The sequence below is a fragment of the Trachurus japonicus genome, chromosome 18, assembly GCF_045865225.1.
Source record: "Trachurus japonicus isolate A0001 chromosome 18, Traja_1.0".
In the NCBI taxonomy this organism is placed as follows: domain Eukaryota; kingdom Metazoa; phylum Chordata; class Actinopteri; order Carangiformes; family Carangidae; genus Trachurus; species Trachurus japonicus.
In genome coordinates this window covers 26,072,281-26,088,098 of record NC_140924.1, presented here as the reverse complement: position 1 = coordinate 26,088,098, position 15,818 = coordinate 26,072,281, and the positions used below count along the sequence as shown (strand labels likewise).

Sequence of the window (15,818 nt, the reverse complement as noted above, 5' to 3'; positions counted from 1 at the left end):
GTCCAAAACCTCAGATTGGTGAGCACCAACAGGTGCCTGCCCCACAGGCTCCCCCAGTACAAACACATTCCGCCCTCTCGTCACTCCCAGCACGCGCACCCAATCAGGCCCTGGTTTCACCCATGGAGCCATGGCCACAAAGAGAAGAAGAGGCAGGAGAGAGAGAGAGACGCCTGCTGCCGCTGCTGAAGGTGCGATCCTGCAGTAATCCAACTGGAGGTGTGCGTTTAATCGCCTGAGCTGGAGAGGCCTGTGTGAGCTTTCAGAGACGGCGTTCATCGATGTAGAGCAGCTTCCAGGTGAAAGGTGCAGGGGGGGGTCAGAGTACCTGTCTGTGGAGCAGCCGGGGCACATTGAAGTGTCAGAAGATGTCATGACGACCATGACTGGAGGAATGAAGATGAACCTGAGAATGAACACTCTTTTCATCCTATGCAGCAGCCTCTGTCTCACTCTCACTGGTAAGAGCAGTCATGCTGTTTATTGCGGTTGTATTTTTGAATTATTTTCCAGTTTTACATGTTATTTCCAGCACGAATTTAAACCTCAACTGATAACTTTTCTCGCTTTAGATTTTTTTCAATCTATAACAAACATAATTCTGTTGCTCCAATGCCCTTTAAATGAAGAGCATGTAGGATCGTTCAGTGACAGATAGATAGAAAGAAAAACAAAAGTGTTCGACTGCCTTTGACTTTGACCTTTGACCCTGTATCGTACACGGAAAACAAACAGTTGCCCTGTGGTTGCTGGCGACCTGTGGTGCAGTGTTCCCATTCCTCCACCACCTCTTTCCTCTGGAGCTGCTCTGAACAGGATCCTTCCCTCCTCCGTTTTACAGCCACATGCTTTGAGATTCGTGGCGTTTCTGTGCGTTGCTATCAGATAACAGACAAGCATCTCACATCCCTCTGCGTTCTGTCACTTCGGTTAAATTGGTATTGATTCCGCTTCCTCTGTTTCTTTTGGATAAAAATCATAATTAGAATCGATTTGCAATGACTAGTTCTTATCGGGACTCAGATGAAGGGCTTTGACTTTGACCCTCTGACCACCACAAGTGGGAGTGGAAAGTAAAGAGCTTCCCTCGGCTGGTTGGTGACCTCCACGGGGTTGTGATGGATTGCTCGTGCCCCTCCTTAAAGAGTGACGGAGAGACTCGTGTTTAGGCTGAAATACTTCATGTAAGTGATTGCTGACGGAAAATAGGACTATTTAGGACTTATATTAACAAAAACATTCCACTGATATCTGCTTTAAGTCCTACAGCTGGGGTAACTCTCCATCTGTTTTCCCTAAAGAGAAGCATCAACATAAAGAAGACAGGAGAATTAGAGGAGGGATTCCCAGTGGAGACAAGTCCTTCTGCTCAAGATCTTTACATTAACCCACCTGAAAAGCAAAAAGAATCTTCTGTGGAACATAATGAATCATATTAACACATCATTGTTTGTTAATCAGAGTCTATTTTTGTCCCTGATGGAGCTGGTATCCCAGACATCCCTTTGATCCCATTCCCCTGCTGCATATCAATTACATTAGCTCAGTCACCTTTGCTACCCATCATACACCACCAGCACCTGCCCTGCTTCTTTTGCATGTCCTTCTCTGTCTTTGCCACATGTCGTTTAGTCACATATTTGGAATGAGAAACCACGTCAACCAAGTCGGTTCATGATGAATCAATACTGGAATACTGTGAGTGCTTTATTCTGCTGTATGATGCTACTCACATTCAATATCCACCTATCCTCTGAGTACGAATAATTTCTGTTTAATGATTTCTCCTGCTCTGCTCGGCCTCATGATGTAAATATTTATTTTCAGACCAAAGGATGATGTTATCTAAGCAGCACAATTAGAATATGAATCAGAAAACAGCATCACCAGTCCATCCATACTAAGTATACATGAGCATATAGTATATTTTTAGCGTGGGTCATCCCAGAGGGAACCACTGAAGGCTTGACTCACTAATCCAGGAGAACAAACCTGCTGTGATCTGGGTGTCAGTGGATTAAAGGTTCCATATTGTATAAATGTGGATTCCCTTTTCTGATTATAAAGCAGCTCTGGGTTCATACTTCCATCCAAAGTTGCATTCATTTTTAAAGATTCTCAATGGGGTTAAGGTCTGGACTCTGTGGTCACGTTGGACCACATGTCTTCCTTGAAGATGATGGTTCCCCATTATCCTTCCAGTTTTAAATAATGTGTTGGACAGTTCTTAACCCAATTTTAGTCTCAGCAATCTCATTGGATGTTTTATTTGCTTGATGCCAATAATCTGACCCTTCTGAAACAGATTAACATTTTTTCCACGACCACAGGATGTGTCTTCCGACATGGTTGTTTAAGAAATGAGACTGCATTGTTAGGGTTAGATAGGTTGTTGCCAGCTGAAACATAATCATCCATGCAGTAATTATCCAATGGGAGGCTCTTATAGGACCTTTTAGCTTAGTTAAATCCAAGCGGTGACTTTTTTTTTTGGACGGGCAGTGTATAATAATAACAGCTTTGGTCTTTTACACTTCCTCTTTCACATGGAGGAAGGTCAGCACCTGGATTTCACCTGTTCTTTTCATGGCCGTTCTTCAGAATTCTTGATTCTAATCTTTTTTAAGCCATTTTTTTTGTTTTCATGGGAAAGTAACTACATGAATTGTCTTCCTTGTTCCATCCAGGAGCCTCAGAGACAGAGCGGAAGCTGCACAAGAAGCTTTTCCAGAACTACAACATGAAGGTCCGACCAGCTCAGTACTGGGAGGAGAAGGTGATGGTGAGGGTTGGGATGACGCTCTCCCAGCTGGTCAGCCTGGTAAACACACACACACACACACACACACACACACACACACACCCTGCTGCACACACCACTTCATATATCAAGTTGTTTTATGAAGTTCACTCATGAAAATGCAGTGCCCTTTACACTCACACACACACGCATAGGCTACACACACACTATTACCCAGATAACTTCTGGCTGCTGCAGCATCATCCACTCCTCCATACCCAATTAGGTTCTACCGAGCAGGACTGAAAGTAACAGCACTGTCATGCACCACAAGATACACTGGCTTCACCATTGATTGTCCCCCCTTCTCTCTCTCTCTCTCTGTGTCTCCATCGTGCTACAGAATGAGAAGAACGGCGAGATGACAACCAATGTGTTCATGAATCTGGTATGAGCACGAAAACATTCATCTTCATCAGCGAGCCACGCTCTGCCGCTCTGACTCCTCTCGTCCCCGCTCTGTCGCTCCTCCCTCGAATGGACTTGCCACTTCCTATAACCACAAATTATTTCTTGCCTTATCTCCCCCGTTCTCTGACTCGCTCTTTCATTTCTGTCCCCTCGCCCCACGCTAATTGGGATTCAGGACGGCCTGAGTGCTTGTGACAGGGGCGTGCGAGCGTGTGTCGCGATTAGTGGGATTTAAATGACTTATCAAAGGCTGGAGAAACAAGGATGTAAATGACAAAGACGTTAGGGCACCGTAGTGATGATTACACTTCTTGTCTGCTGTGCTATGTCTGTTATTCCTGCCCTTTCTTCTTTCCTTTACCTCTATCCTCCCCTTTTCTTCCCAGGCATGGACAGACTACAGGTTGTCATGGAACCCAGAGGAATATGACAACATCGATGTGTTGAGAATTCCTCCCAACAAGGTGTGGCGTCCTGACATCTACCTCATAAACAAGTAAGCATCCATCCTCAGACACACACTCACCCACATCATCTATTATACAGTCAATTGCACCACTAATAACATTCCCATTAATGTATAACTTTGTTATTCGTGGCGCCCAAAATATATTCGAACCCCTTGAAGATTCATGTTGTTCAAAGCTTTGATTACAGTTATAACCTTGGTTTCCTTTGACTGGTAATTCTTTAGATTTCTCAGAATGAGTCACAGTGAGTATAAGAGGTACTGAACCACAGCTATGGACAGGGCCGTTGCTAGGAATTCTGGGCCCCTACCCCCAGACCTTTCCACTTTTTTTTCTTAGACTACGTATGTATTATCATTTTTTCATTCATGAATGAATGAATGAATGAAAAATGAATGTTTTGATGCTAATGCAGCATTAATTAGCCTACTTTGTTTTGATGCTAATGCAGCATTACTTATGCAGAATAAATCAGTCATACAAAGATTAGACCACTGGGGTTTTTGTGGGCCCTACTGGGCGCTGGGCCCCTAGAATTATCATCACCTTTCTCCTCTGTACAACGGCCTTGGCTATGGAGGCACAAACACGTGGAAATGTGTTTTTTGGCCTTGCATTAAAAGGGACTACAAGGTCAGCGGTGTTATATCCACAAGGCTTAAACAATTGTGTGCCAGCAGCTGTTGCAGTGATACAGTATGTGGATCCTTAAATGCTTCCAAACAATATATCACCTGTCAAGGTTGGGACTCAGATCAAAACACATCTGACATACTGTAGAGTGTAGGCTGTGGGCAATATGGCTCTGAGTATGAGGATGACATGTCCCATTTGTCCGTCTCTGATCCTCCCTGCAGTAACGACGGTCAGTTCGACGTGGCCTTGTATGTCAACGTCTTGGTTTACAGTGACGGGACCGTCAACTGGCTTCCCCCGGCCATCTACCGCAGCTCCTGCTCCATAGAGGTATCACAAGACGCTGTTGTCACACCACTACAGAAATACTGTAATACAGATATAGACAGAATTGTTGGTACCGTTCTGTTAAAGGGATACGCCAACATTTTTTTTCCGTGTCTTGCCTCATTCCCGAGTCCATGACCAGCAGACACCATCCTTTCGACTGTGCGTCTAGTAACAAGGGACATACGGGCAGAGCTGGCGCACTGCTAATTAGCTTAGCTCAAACACTGGAAGTGTATGGGTAGTGTTAGCCTGCCTCCTACCCGAGCCGAAATCAGCAGTCAGAAGCTGATTTCATTTTAGCTCTAAACTCTGTAAATATATCACTTTATCTACATTTCAAACATTTTTAGGCGAGAAAGTAGATCAGCAGTGTGTCGTTGTTTACAATTTTGTTCGGACGAATTCGGCGCTACTCAAGCTAGCCGTTGTGACCAACGCACTTCTGGTTACCACCACAAAATAAAACACCCGTTGCCCTTTACATACAGAAAACCATGACGATAGAATTTGTGCTTTTACTTTGAAATAGGAAGCTAACCTACCCTCGATGTAGCTAGCTCGAACCAAAATAAACCGTCTTTGCTTGAACCCTCCGTTTTGACCGATCTCGTCCCGTTACCGGCATTTGACTGCTCAAGATGTCTTACCGGAGAGTTTCGTCAGTTCTGAGACAAAGATCGGCCACCGGTTTCCACTTAGAGTTGCTGAAGAGTTTCTCTGATGACTTTAGGTGGAGGCAGGCTAACACTACTTATGCACTTCCAGCGTTTGAGCTAAGCTAATTAAAGGTGCGCCAGCTCTGCCCATATCTCCCTTGTTACTGCACGCACAGTTGAAAGGATGGTGTCTATCTGCTTGTCATGGACTCGGGAGTGAGGCAAGACACGAAAAAAAAAGTTGGCGTATCCCTTTAAGGAAAGAAAAACCCACAATTCTGTCACTAAAATAACTTGAAACTGACAAAAGTAATGGACCAAAGATGTTCTCCCAGAAGCTTTTGAACAGATGAGACAAAACTGGAGCTTTTTGATCCAAGACTGAAACTTTTTTATCAAGTCATGTCATCTCATCGTACACAGATATAAAGAAAAGAACACTGTACCTACTGTGAAACATGGATCTGGCTGTGTTCTGTTCTGGTTCTGCTTTGCTGCAGCTGGTGCAGGGTGTCTTGAATCTGTGCAGGGTTCAATGAAATCTAAAGACTGTCAAGTCATTCTGGAGCCAAATGGCTGCCCAGTGTCAGAAAGCCCGGTCTCAGTGGCAGGTCAGGGGTCCTCCAACAGGGTCACGACCCAAAACACACAGCTGTTAGAGAAGAATATCACTTCTCTATATACTGTAATGGTCAATCCCTCTGTGTTTATGGTGGAAAGCTGTGAATTAGAGGACTTTCTGTTAGATTACTGCTGGAGACAGTTATCTGCCCTACTTTCCCTCTGAGGAACATGCCAAGGCCATGGTCCCGCTTTGATGTCTTAAATCTCACTCTCTGGCGGTTGCAGACAGCTGTAGAGCTAGATGATAACAGTCACCGTGATGGGAAAGCAACAATCTTTATCTTAATGTTTAAGCATAATAGGAAATACGATGTTAACACATCTCGCCTGCAGGCGTTGACCACCTTTGAACTGCTGTGAGGCCCTCAGAATTGAGGTGGCATCACGCACTTATGTTCAGTTGATGACTCTTCTGTTCTCCTCCATCTAGCCTAATAAACTTCTTCAGTTTAAGACATCCAGGACTCTGGTAGTTCTCCTTTTTCGGCATCACCCCATAATTTCTCCCTAACAACAACTATAGTAAAATCACTCAAGAATGGATAAGAACCAAACACTGGACTGACTACTCTAAAGTGGCCTTCTATGATCCTGATCTAAATCCTACTGAACATCTGTGGAAGGAGCTGGAAAATGCAGTCTTTAACGAAAGTTAAAGTGTTACTTGACTTTTTGCAGGCGGCCTACTTCCCATTCGACTGGCAGAACTGTAGCATGGTTTTCCGTTCCTACACCTATGATGCCTCAGAGGTGGACCTGCAGTACTATCTGGATGAGGAGGGCAGTGAGATCAAAGAGATTGTTATAGATGACAACGCTTTCACTGGTTGGTACCTACAGTAACTTCCAACATTTATCATAGTCAAACCTATAATCGATAATCACTGTATCATATTACATTTACATTATTTTTTCTACATAGCTTTATCTTGTTTTTCTACATTTTGTAATTCATGCACTGTCTTGATATTGATGCTGTGGCCTATATGTGCTTTTAATAATATACTGTATATATATATTTTTTAAATTATAAGCTCAATTACTGATTGGTCTGACTTACAATTTTATCCATCGCAGCTACTTGATTCCAAGGTCAATAACAATTTATAGAATATACTGCTTCTTAACAGGAGGTTTATACTCATCAGCTTCTATGGTGTGGTGATGTATTTTCCTGTCATCCCTTTGTTAATCGCTTCTTTCTCTCTCTGCAGAAAATGGAGAGTGGGCGATCTGTCACAAACCGTCCAGGAAGAACATAAAGGAGGACCTGTACGAGGACATCACTTTTTATCTCATCATAGAGAGGAAGCCTCTCTTCTACATCATCAACATCATCGTGCCCTGCATCCTCACCAGCGTGTTGGCCATATTCGTCTTCTACCTGCCTCCCGGAGCAGGTCAGCACATCCCACATGTTTTGACACTGCGACTACACATCACTGTCAGGAGGGGATATAGGAAGTGAGGCTACGCCTTGATGCACTGTCTTATGTCATGACAGGGAGCATGTGTCTAATATGTCATGAAGCAGGCCACCCTCTGGAGGAATGGACGGTTTATTGATGCACTATGGATTGAAGGAAAGTGACCTTGCCCTGGGATCTACTTTGTCAATCTTTGGCCTTGTGTAGACAGATTTCTGAGGGTTCATTGACAGAGTGGAAATATGGATTCAAGAGAAAGGGAAACTGAAAGTGCAAGATGTTTGATATAACCTTGATTTGTTGATTTTAGGTGATCTTTATCAAATGTGTGTGTTTCAATATCTGCCCCTGTCGACATGAATCAGGAAGTAGCAGAGTAATAGCTGCTGCTGTGCTGTCATAATTAAATCTCAAAGCTGCCCCTGTCGTCTGCAGGAGAGAAGATGACTCTCTCCATTTCTGTCCTCATCGCTCTGACTGTCTTCATGCTGCTGCTGGCCGACAAGGTCCCCGAGACTTCACTGGGCATCCCCATGATCGTCAACTACGTCATGTTCACCATGATCCTGGTCACCTTCTCCGTCATCCTGAGCGTGGTCGTTCTCAACCTGCACCACCGGACGCCCAGCACGCACATCATGCCAAACTGGGTTCGAAAGGTGACGTTCAGGTTCAGTTCACTATTGTGCTGATTCATTACAGTTGATGATGACTGTTTTTACTCATTATTAAACCTAACATTTCTAGGCTTTCATTGACTTCTTGCCCAAGTACATCGGCATGGCGAGGCCAGACCCAGGGGAACCTCCGTTGAAGGAGGACTCTATTGATTCTGACGACACGCCTACCCAGTGCTTCAGTGGACGGCAGCCCGGAGGAGAGTACTTCTTTCGGAAGATCAACCCTGATCTTGTCTTACCGTGGAGAGGCAGGTGAGGACACTTCACTGACAAGAATCTACCAGAGGAATCACTCTGTCTCATGTAAAACCTCTTAACTAGCAGTTTGTTCAAACTGAGGAACTCTATGGTATAGTAAACAATTAACAAAGATCTTGTAACATCCTATAAAAGTTAACATTTAAAGGGATATTTCAACATTTTGGCAAATTCGCCCATTGCCACAATCCCAATAGTTTTAGAGTAGGTTGTTACCTCTAATTGTTGGTGCAAGCTGTTTTTCGATCGGCGGGGCAGAGATACAAGCTTCTTACGCTATGGAGGCATATGGTATTTCCGGCTTTCCCTTATCAAACTCATCAAATACACAATCCAACAACTCCAAAATGCTCTCAAGGACAAGTTGTGACCTGCACATTCACCACGCTATGAAATAAAAATGGACCGTGACGAGATAGAGTTGTTTTTGATGCAAATGCGTGACAGAAACTACATTTCAGACACAGCTGCTGGGCGGAGTGATTTCAAAAGCAAGTAGTTCTGAGTATTTGCTTCATGTGTGTAATTATGCGTCATTATTTCATAGTGTGGCGAATGTGCAGGTCACAGTCTTAACATAAAGACAAGTTGTACCCCTGACACTTCATCATGACCAAATAGAAATTAAATGTGATCCCCAGCCTGATGTTTAGTGCAGGCGCTGACATACTTAAAGGTCCCTGTGGAGTTTTTGACCACATGCGGCAGGATGAAGTGATGGGCTCCACTTTCATTTATATTACACACACATCAGTGCAAACATGCATGCACCAGAGACACAGTTATGGTGCAGTTCATATACCGTTGCTAGTTAGATGCTAACTTTTTGCACGATCAACAGCTGTTGATAATAATGCCACAATAAACCTAGCAATGCTTTAACACAGGTAAAACGAAAGAAGACTTAACTGTGCAAACAGAATCAATGTATTTACTATATTTCATAGACCTCAAAGATGTTTGATGAGAAATACTAAATACTAAACCTCACTTTGTTTGTTAACTTGCATCAACTACACACTCACACAAATATGAATTGAGTCATATATCGTATTTAATGAATTATCAGATTTATTTGATCATTTACCCTGGGATTCACCAGTGACTGAATAATAATATTATTACGAACAGAAGATTTAAAAGAAAGAGTTAAACTGCCAAAAAGTTATCATACCCATTACTCCCACTTGTCAGACTGAAAATCATAGACCTGAAATAATGACCGTGCGGGTCATCCATCCTATTTCCAGGCTGAGATGTGCTGATCCTGACGTTACACCAGGGGAAAGCTATTTCTATTAACGTTAATAAAAGCCAGCGCAGGCATGAATCTTCTTTGTACAGTGTGCCAAAGTGTGAATGTTGGATCTGATGCCAGGCCAGCCATTATAGTAAAGTACACAGTGTGCTAGACTTGGCAGAATTACAGCAGTACCACCACAGCAGCACAGAGAATCTGTCAAGATGGGAAGAGTGTGTGCTCTTCCTTCAGCCTCAGATATTGAATACAATATTTAATACAGCCACATGAAGGGTATTCTGACTAACACAGAATAATGATTAATGATTTGTTCCGCACTATTCACATTGTGTATTAAGAGTCTTGAATCAGTGCCAAAACTCAGTGTACTTTGTTTCACAATTTTATTATTATGTTTTTCTAATACCCTCATTTTCAGTCAGATCTGGTCTGGTTCAAGATGTGCAGGATATTTAAGGGTCATAGCATGTAAACATCCTTTTTTAAAACTTTTGTGAAGAAACACACACACACACACACACACACACACACACACACACTCATAGCTTGATATTCATAGAATTGACATTGCCATAGGGATAACAATGTCTTTGGACTGAAATATCTCAGCTACAAATGGATGGATTCATTTTGTACAGATATTTGTGGTCTCTGATTTGGGGTTAAGGAGTCGTCGCTAACAAACCAGATGTCATTGTAGTCACAGAAGTCCAGAGAAAGCCGGTAGAACGTGGCTCAGGTAAACAATACCACATCGCCATGACAACATATTGTCACGTGTATTGTTTTGCCTCGTCTGACCGACCACTTGTTTACATAGAGGCTTGTTTATGCTGTTATGTGCAGCGGCTGTCGTCCGTCTGCCCAATTTCACGTGAATGCAGCATGAAAAATACCATTGAGTTGCTTGCGATATACAACCACAATGCTAGATGGGAGTAATTCCTACACAATGTACCTTTAAGATGAAAAGCAAAACTCTTCAGTCCATGCAGTCCGTCTAATAACTCAGCCTGTGCCTTGCCACAGCCCCTCGTTACAGACAGCCCCACGGCCCCCTGCCCCAGCCCTGGTGCTGGGGCATCTCTCATTCCGTTCCAAAGGCATCATATTCAGCCCTAGCTAAGCCCCACACCCCCGTCCACAGTCGCCAGCCACTAAGCCTCTGTTTAGGTTGGGAATTAGGGGGTAATCCCACAGACAGGAGGTGGAGGGAGGGGTGAAGAATAGATAGGGGGTAGATGAGTGGAAGGGAAGACTAGTGCTGAGTGATCTGGGCAGGGGAGGATTTTGTCGTTTTTGATGTGGAAAAGATGGTGGTAGGGCAGCAGCATCCATCTTTACCTTCTCCCACCTCTCTTTGTGCTGTTTTTGTTCTGAGAGCAGGTGCTGCCCCCCCCCACACACACACACAACACATTTATGAGAATTCCCTGGATGTGTGATGATGTGAGCTGCCTGCATATGTCAGAATCTGTGCGTTTATAGTAAATGCCCTGTGGAAATCTGTTTGATGGAGAATGTGTATATGGTTGAACTATAGTCCAGTTATCAGTGTATCAGATGATATGCAAATATACATATGCATGGATGTACAGTGTGTCATAGTGAGAAGGGCTCCTTGTGTCAGTGGTAATGAATACAAGCTGTGGAATGTAGATGGCATGGGCATGTAGAGCACCGCATAGCTCTATTGTGACACACACATACACACACACACACACACACCATTCACACTGGAGCTCTTGGTCAGTCATTTTTATTGTCTGCAGTCCATCTGTTGTCACGCCGTCGTTGTGTGACACTGATAACTTGTCCTGCTCCTTCTCCTGACGCCCTCCACTCTGTGGTGCCGGAGGTTCTGCATATTATCAACACCACACACACACACACACACACACACAAATACACACACAATTACACTACACATGTACAGTACATACATATAGCGAAGGTGCCAGTATGACAGGTGCACTGTGCTGCCACGCCGGGCTTCTTTGAATGGTGACACACTATATGTATCCTTTGGATCTCAGTGTTTTAGTGACCTTATAGTACAGTGATATAATGTCACACAAAGAAACCAAAGGCAGTGTATCTACCTTTGGAGTTGTGACACAGCAAAATACATGAGAAAATGAGCAGATTACTATTTCATCCATGTCTATCACATGAGCATTCATTCCACAACAAGATAAAAGGGAGACAAAGAAGATGAAACAAAATCTAAGTGAACAAGATCTTCTGAACTTTAGCTGAGGAAACTAAGACACAAGGACCAAGCTGAATAATTAGGAGGCAGAAATTTATTCTAGACGTAAATCATGTAGAATGAGTGAGGAGATGAAAATCGTCATACTCAACATTAAACATTTTGATATAAAAAATTAGAATTCGGAACATGACTTTCTGTTCTAACTAAAAACTAACAATGAACAAGCACATTGGTGAAGTGTGGCTCCCCATGTGTAATGGAGAAATCAGAGCTTTCATCGTTCTCTTACATGTCCAGTAATATGACATGTAACTGCAGGATAGTCGTGTCCTGTTGGCATGTGTATGCATGTACACATACCAACCGGTCTCTATATACATGACTTGTTCCTGTCACAATGTTGAAGAGTTGATCAGGTTGTAATGAGAAATGAGTGATATAAATGCATTAAAGTAAACAAAGCTGCGAAAACATGTAACAACAACCAATTTTGACAAAAAAGACTTTTATTTTTATTACTAGTATTAGTATTTCTATTCATCTTTCATTTAACATAATGATGTAGTTTTAACTGCCCAAAACAATACTTTTCTTGATTAAAAAATATTTGTTTGTCACACTTTGTTTTGATGTAGATATTTATATATAGACTATGTTATACAAAAGGGCAAAGGGAAGGGCATATTGAAATTCCCCTCAGTCCAAGTTCAAAATTCGTACCTGACAGTTGGGGAAAACACAAAGACCATCTTCAGTAATTTAGAGGGTCTTTAGATTATCATTATGTATAGGTTATATAGTTTAATGTTAATTATATAGATAGTTTTACCAAAATGGGTCTAATGAAGAATAAAAATCTATTTTAAATATGTAAAAATACTGTTCTCAGATAAATTTTAGTAAGTGTTTTGCTGATGCTAGGTTTTGTTTTTGTTTTTTATTTTTTTTTCCATGAGGTGAGAGGTGAATGAGGTGAATGAGGTGAGCACTGAGCAGCAGCAGGAAGTTCAGCCTGTGACAAACAGTAAACACCCTATTTAAGTGTTTGTTTAAACCTGTGTGACGTGCACCGGGGCATGAGTGTTTGTGACCTGAGAGGACACATCACCACAGTGAAAATCCACAGGTCAAATACTCACAAATATGAACTTTTCAACAGGCAATAGAGTCAGTAACAGGTTATAGGTTTTGGCCAAAATGTAAAAAGAAAAGACACTGATCATGTCTTATTTTTCTTTTTGATATTACTGATAAACTGAAATAACTCACTGTATAAATCCCTTGAATGTCTATATTGCGGCTGTTCCAGAGTCATGGGCCTCTCTCTCTGCTCATATGTTTTGCTTTATGGAACAGCTGTAGGAGGGTAAGAATGAAAAGGTCACGCTGCGAATCAAAGGTCATGGCATCACATAAATGTTGACCCGGTGTTGTGTCAATGTCACCTCTCTGTCAGGAATGTGTTGCTGTCAGTCAGTGCTCAGAGGAGCCGCAGGAAGGAGCCTGCAGCAGTTCTGCTTGTCAGTGGCTAGAGGGCACACCACACATGCTGTACGTTACCAAGAGACAGCACTGACATCAGCATCCGTACTGCACGTCCTCCACTGGACAGCTAATGTCAGCAGTGGTCTGTTTCACAATGCCGTGCGAGTGACTCATGACATGCACAACATAAATCTGAGCTTATGAAGCGTTTCAGAAGAGAGTCGCTGCGTGTTTTAACTTCTTCCAGAGGACATGTGGCTAAGTATTAACATGACAGCCTGCAGCCTGGGTCACTGACATACTCCCTGACTGGAAACATGCTGTGTTGAAAATGTGTGGTTTGAATTTGGATTTCTAAAAACAAATACTTACTGTAATACACTCTGCAGCCCATAAAGCTGGAATAATTTTAAAGATATACACTTTTTCTATCAAGAATAAATCACATTGTCACAGTCATTTCATGAGAAGAGCGAAAAAATATATTTAATTGCATCTCTACAGGCAATAGTGTACAAAAAAATTATGATGGATAAATAATGAATATAAGTTGATATATCTGTAACTCTTTATCCCTCTCTATTTTACAACTGTAATGTTTTTTCCATCTTAATGTGTTTAGAATTTATTTTTATTACAGGTGTATAGAAAATAGATACAAAATTATGTATTTATTTTATCGGAACTGATATGCGTTATGTAAAAAACATCATTTTCCATAATGAAACTAACTTAATAAGCTAAACTAAACTAAACTAAACTCAACCAAAGTAAACTAAACTAGACTAAACTCAACTCCACTAGACTCTACTCAACTAAACTCAACTAAAGTAAACTAAACTAGACTAGACTAGACTAGACTAAACTAAACTAAACTCAACTAAAGTAAACTAAACTAGACTAGACTAGACTAGACTAGACTAGACTAGACTAAACTAAACTAAACTCAACTAAAGTAAACTAAACTAGACTAAACTCAACTCAACTAAAGTAAACTAAACTAGACTAGACTAGACTAGACTAGACTAGACTAGACTAAACTAAACTCAACTCAACTCAACTAAAGTAAACTAAACTAGACTAGACTAGACTAAACTAAACTAAACTCAACTCAACTAAAGTAAACTAAACTAGACTAGACTAGACTAGACTAAACTAAACTAAACTCAACTAAAGTAAACTAAACTAGACTAAACTCAACTCAACTAAAGTAAACTAAACTAGAATAAACTCAACTCAACTCAACAAAAGTAAACTGAACTAGACTAAACTAAACTAAACTCAGCTCAACTCAACTAAAGTAAACTAAACTAATCTAAACTAAACTCAACTCAACTCAACTAAAGTAAACTAAGATAGACTAAACTCAACTCAGCTTAACTCAACTAGACTAGACTAGACACAATCTAAACTAAACTAAGACACGATAAGATAAGATAAGATGTAACAGGTCACATGAATTGTAAATAATAATGAGGAGAAGAACACACACAAGAACAAAATGAATTCAAACCTTTAAAAAAGAAGATGTCAGTAAGGCAGCCGTCTCCATCTATGCAAAAGTAATTAGGAAAAAAGTAAAGATTCAGTTCAACTTTTTTTTTTTTTTTTTTAATGTTGAGCCACTTTATAGAGTGAAAGGTCAAATGTCAAAACCTAACCATGCAGGAATGAACATTTCACTTCTTCTTCCACCTCCCTCCCTCTCTCCCTCCCTCTTTCTCTGTCTGTGTCCCTGTCTCTCAGATGTGAGAGTACGGTGCAGCTCCAGCGGCTGCCGAACACTGACAGCTACTGTCTGATCCTCCCTCCTAACCTGAAGTCAGCCATCGCCGCCGTGACATACATGGCTGAGCAGCTGAAGAAGCAGGACACAGACGACTCGGTGAGAGAAACGCGCACGACACCGACACGCACACGCACACTCTGTCAGACAGCTTGTTACCCCGTCTGTCTCTGCTCCCGGAGCACACGGTGTTCCACACATGCCCCAGAGATGTTCATGTGTCAGTGCATACATACACAACACTGCTGACTCAGTGCTTACAGTAAGTGCCTGTGTGTGTGTGTGTGTGTGTTCCCTCCAGATGACAGGAGACTGGCAGTTCATTGCTCTGGTGGTGGACCGGCTCTTCCTGTGGTTGTTTGTCATCATCACCTCCCTGGGAACCCTGGCCATGTTCTTGGACGCCAGTTTCAACTACACTCCTGATAACCCCTTCCCTTAGAAAACAACACACACACACACACACACACACACACACACACACACTGCTGGAACTCACATTGCTTGATTGTCACTTTATTCCTACTTTGACATCACCGCATCAAACTTTCCACACACACCTATTCCTTATTTCTCTCATGTTTTGTCAAGATAACCTTCAGAAACAGAACTGAGCAGACCTGACACATTAATAGATCTATTATATGTGGTTTTATCTAAATAATGACTTTGATTAACATGTTGTGATGTTCGTTACTTGAGTTTAAAAGCCTGAAATACATGTTTCTTGAAGGTCAATGTGTTTGTGTTATTTTAAGAACCTCCTTCAGAATTGTGAT

The 15,818-nt window shown here is 41.9% G+C and overlaps 1 protein-coding gene across 1 annotated transcript; it reads left to right on the top strand.

Annotated features, from left to right (window-relative positions):
- The first annotated feature begins 82 nt into the window (after positions 1-82).
- Positions 83-15,775, top strand: chrnb1l (cholinergic receptor, nicotinic, beta 1 (muscle) like). The gene is made up of 11 exons (XM_085806191.1): positions 83-461; positions 2,688-2,821; positions 3,144-3,188; positions 3,598-3,707; positions 4,539-4,647; positions 6,606-6,753; positions 7,142-7,327; positions 7,790-8,013; positions 8,102-8,286; positions 15,000-15,138; positions 15,341-15,775. The coding sequence occupies exons 1-11, from the start codon at positions 374-376 to the stop codon at positions 15,479-15,481; spliced, it is 1,509 nt and encodes a 502-aa protein (XP_085662317.1). The 5' UTR covers positions 83-373; the 3' UTR covers positions 15,482-15,775.
- The last annotated feature ends 43 nt before the right edge of the window (positions 15,776-15,818 follow it).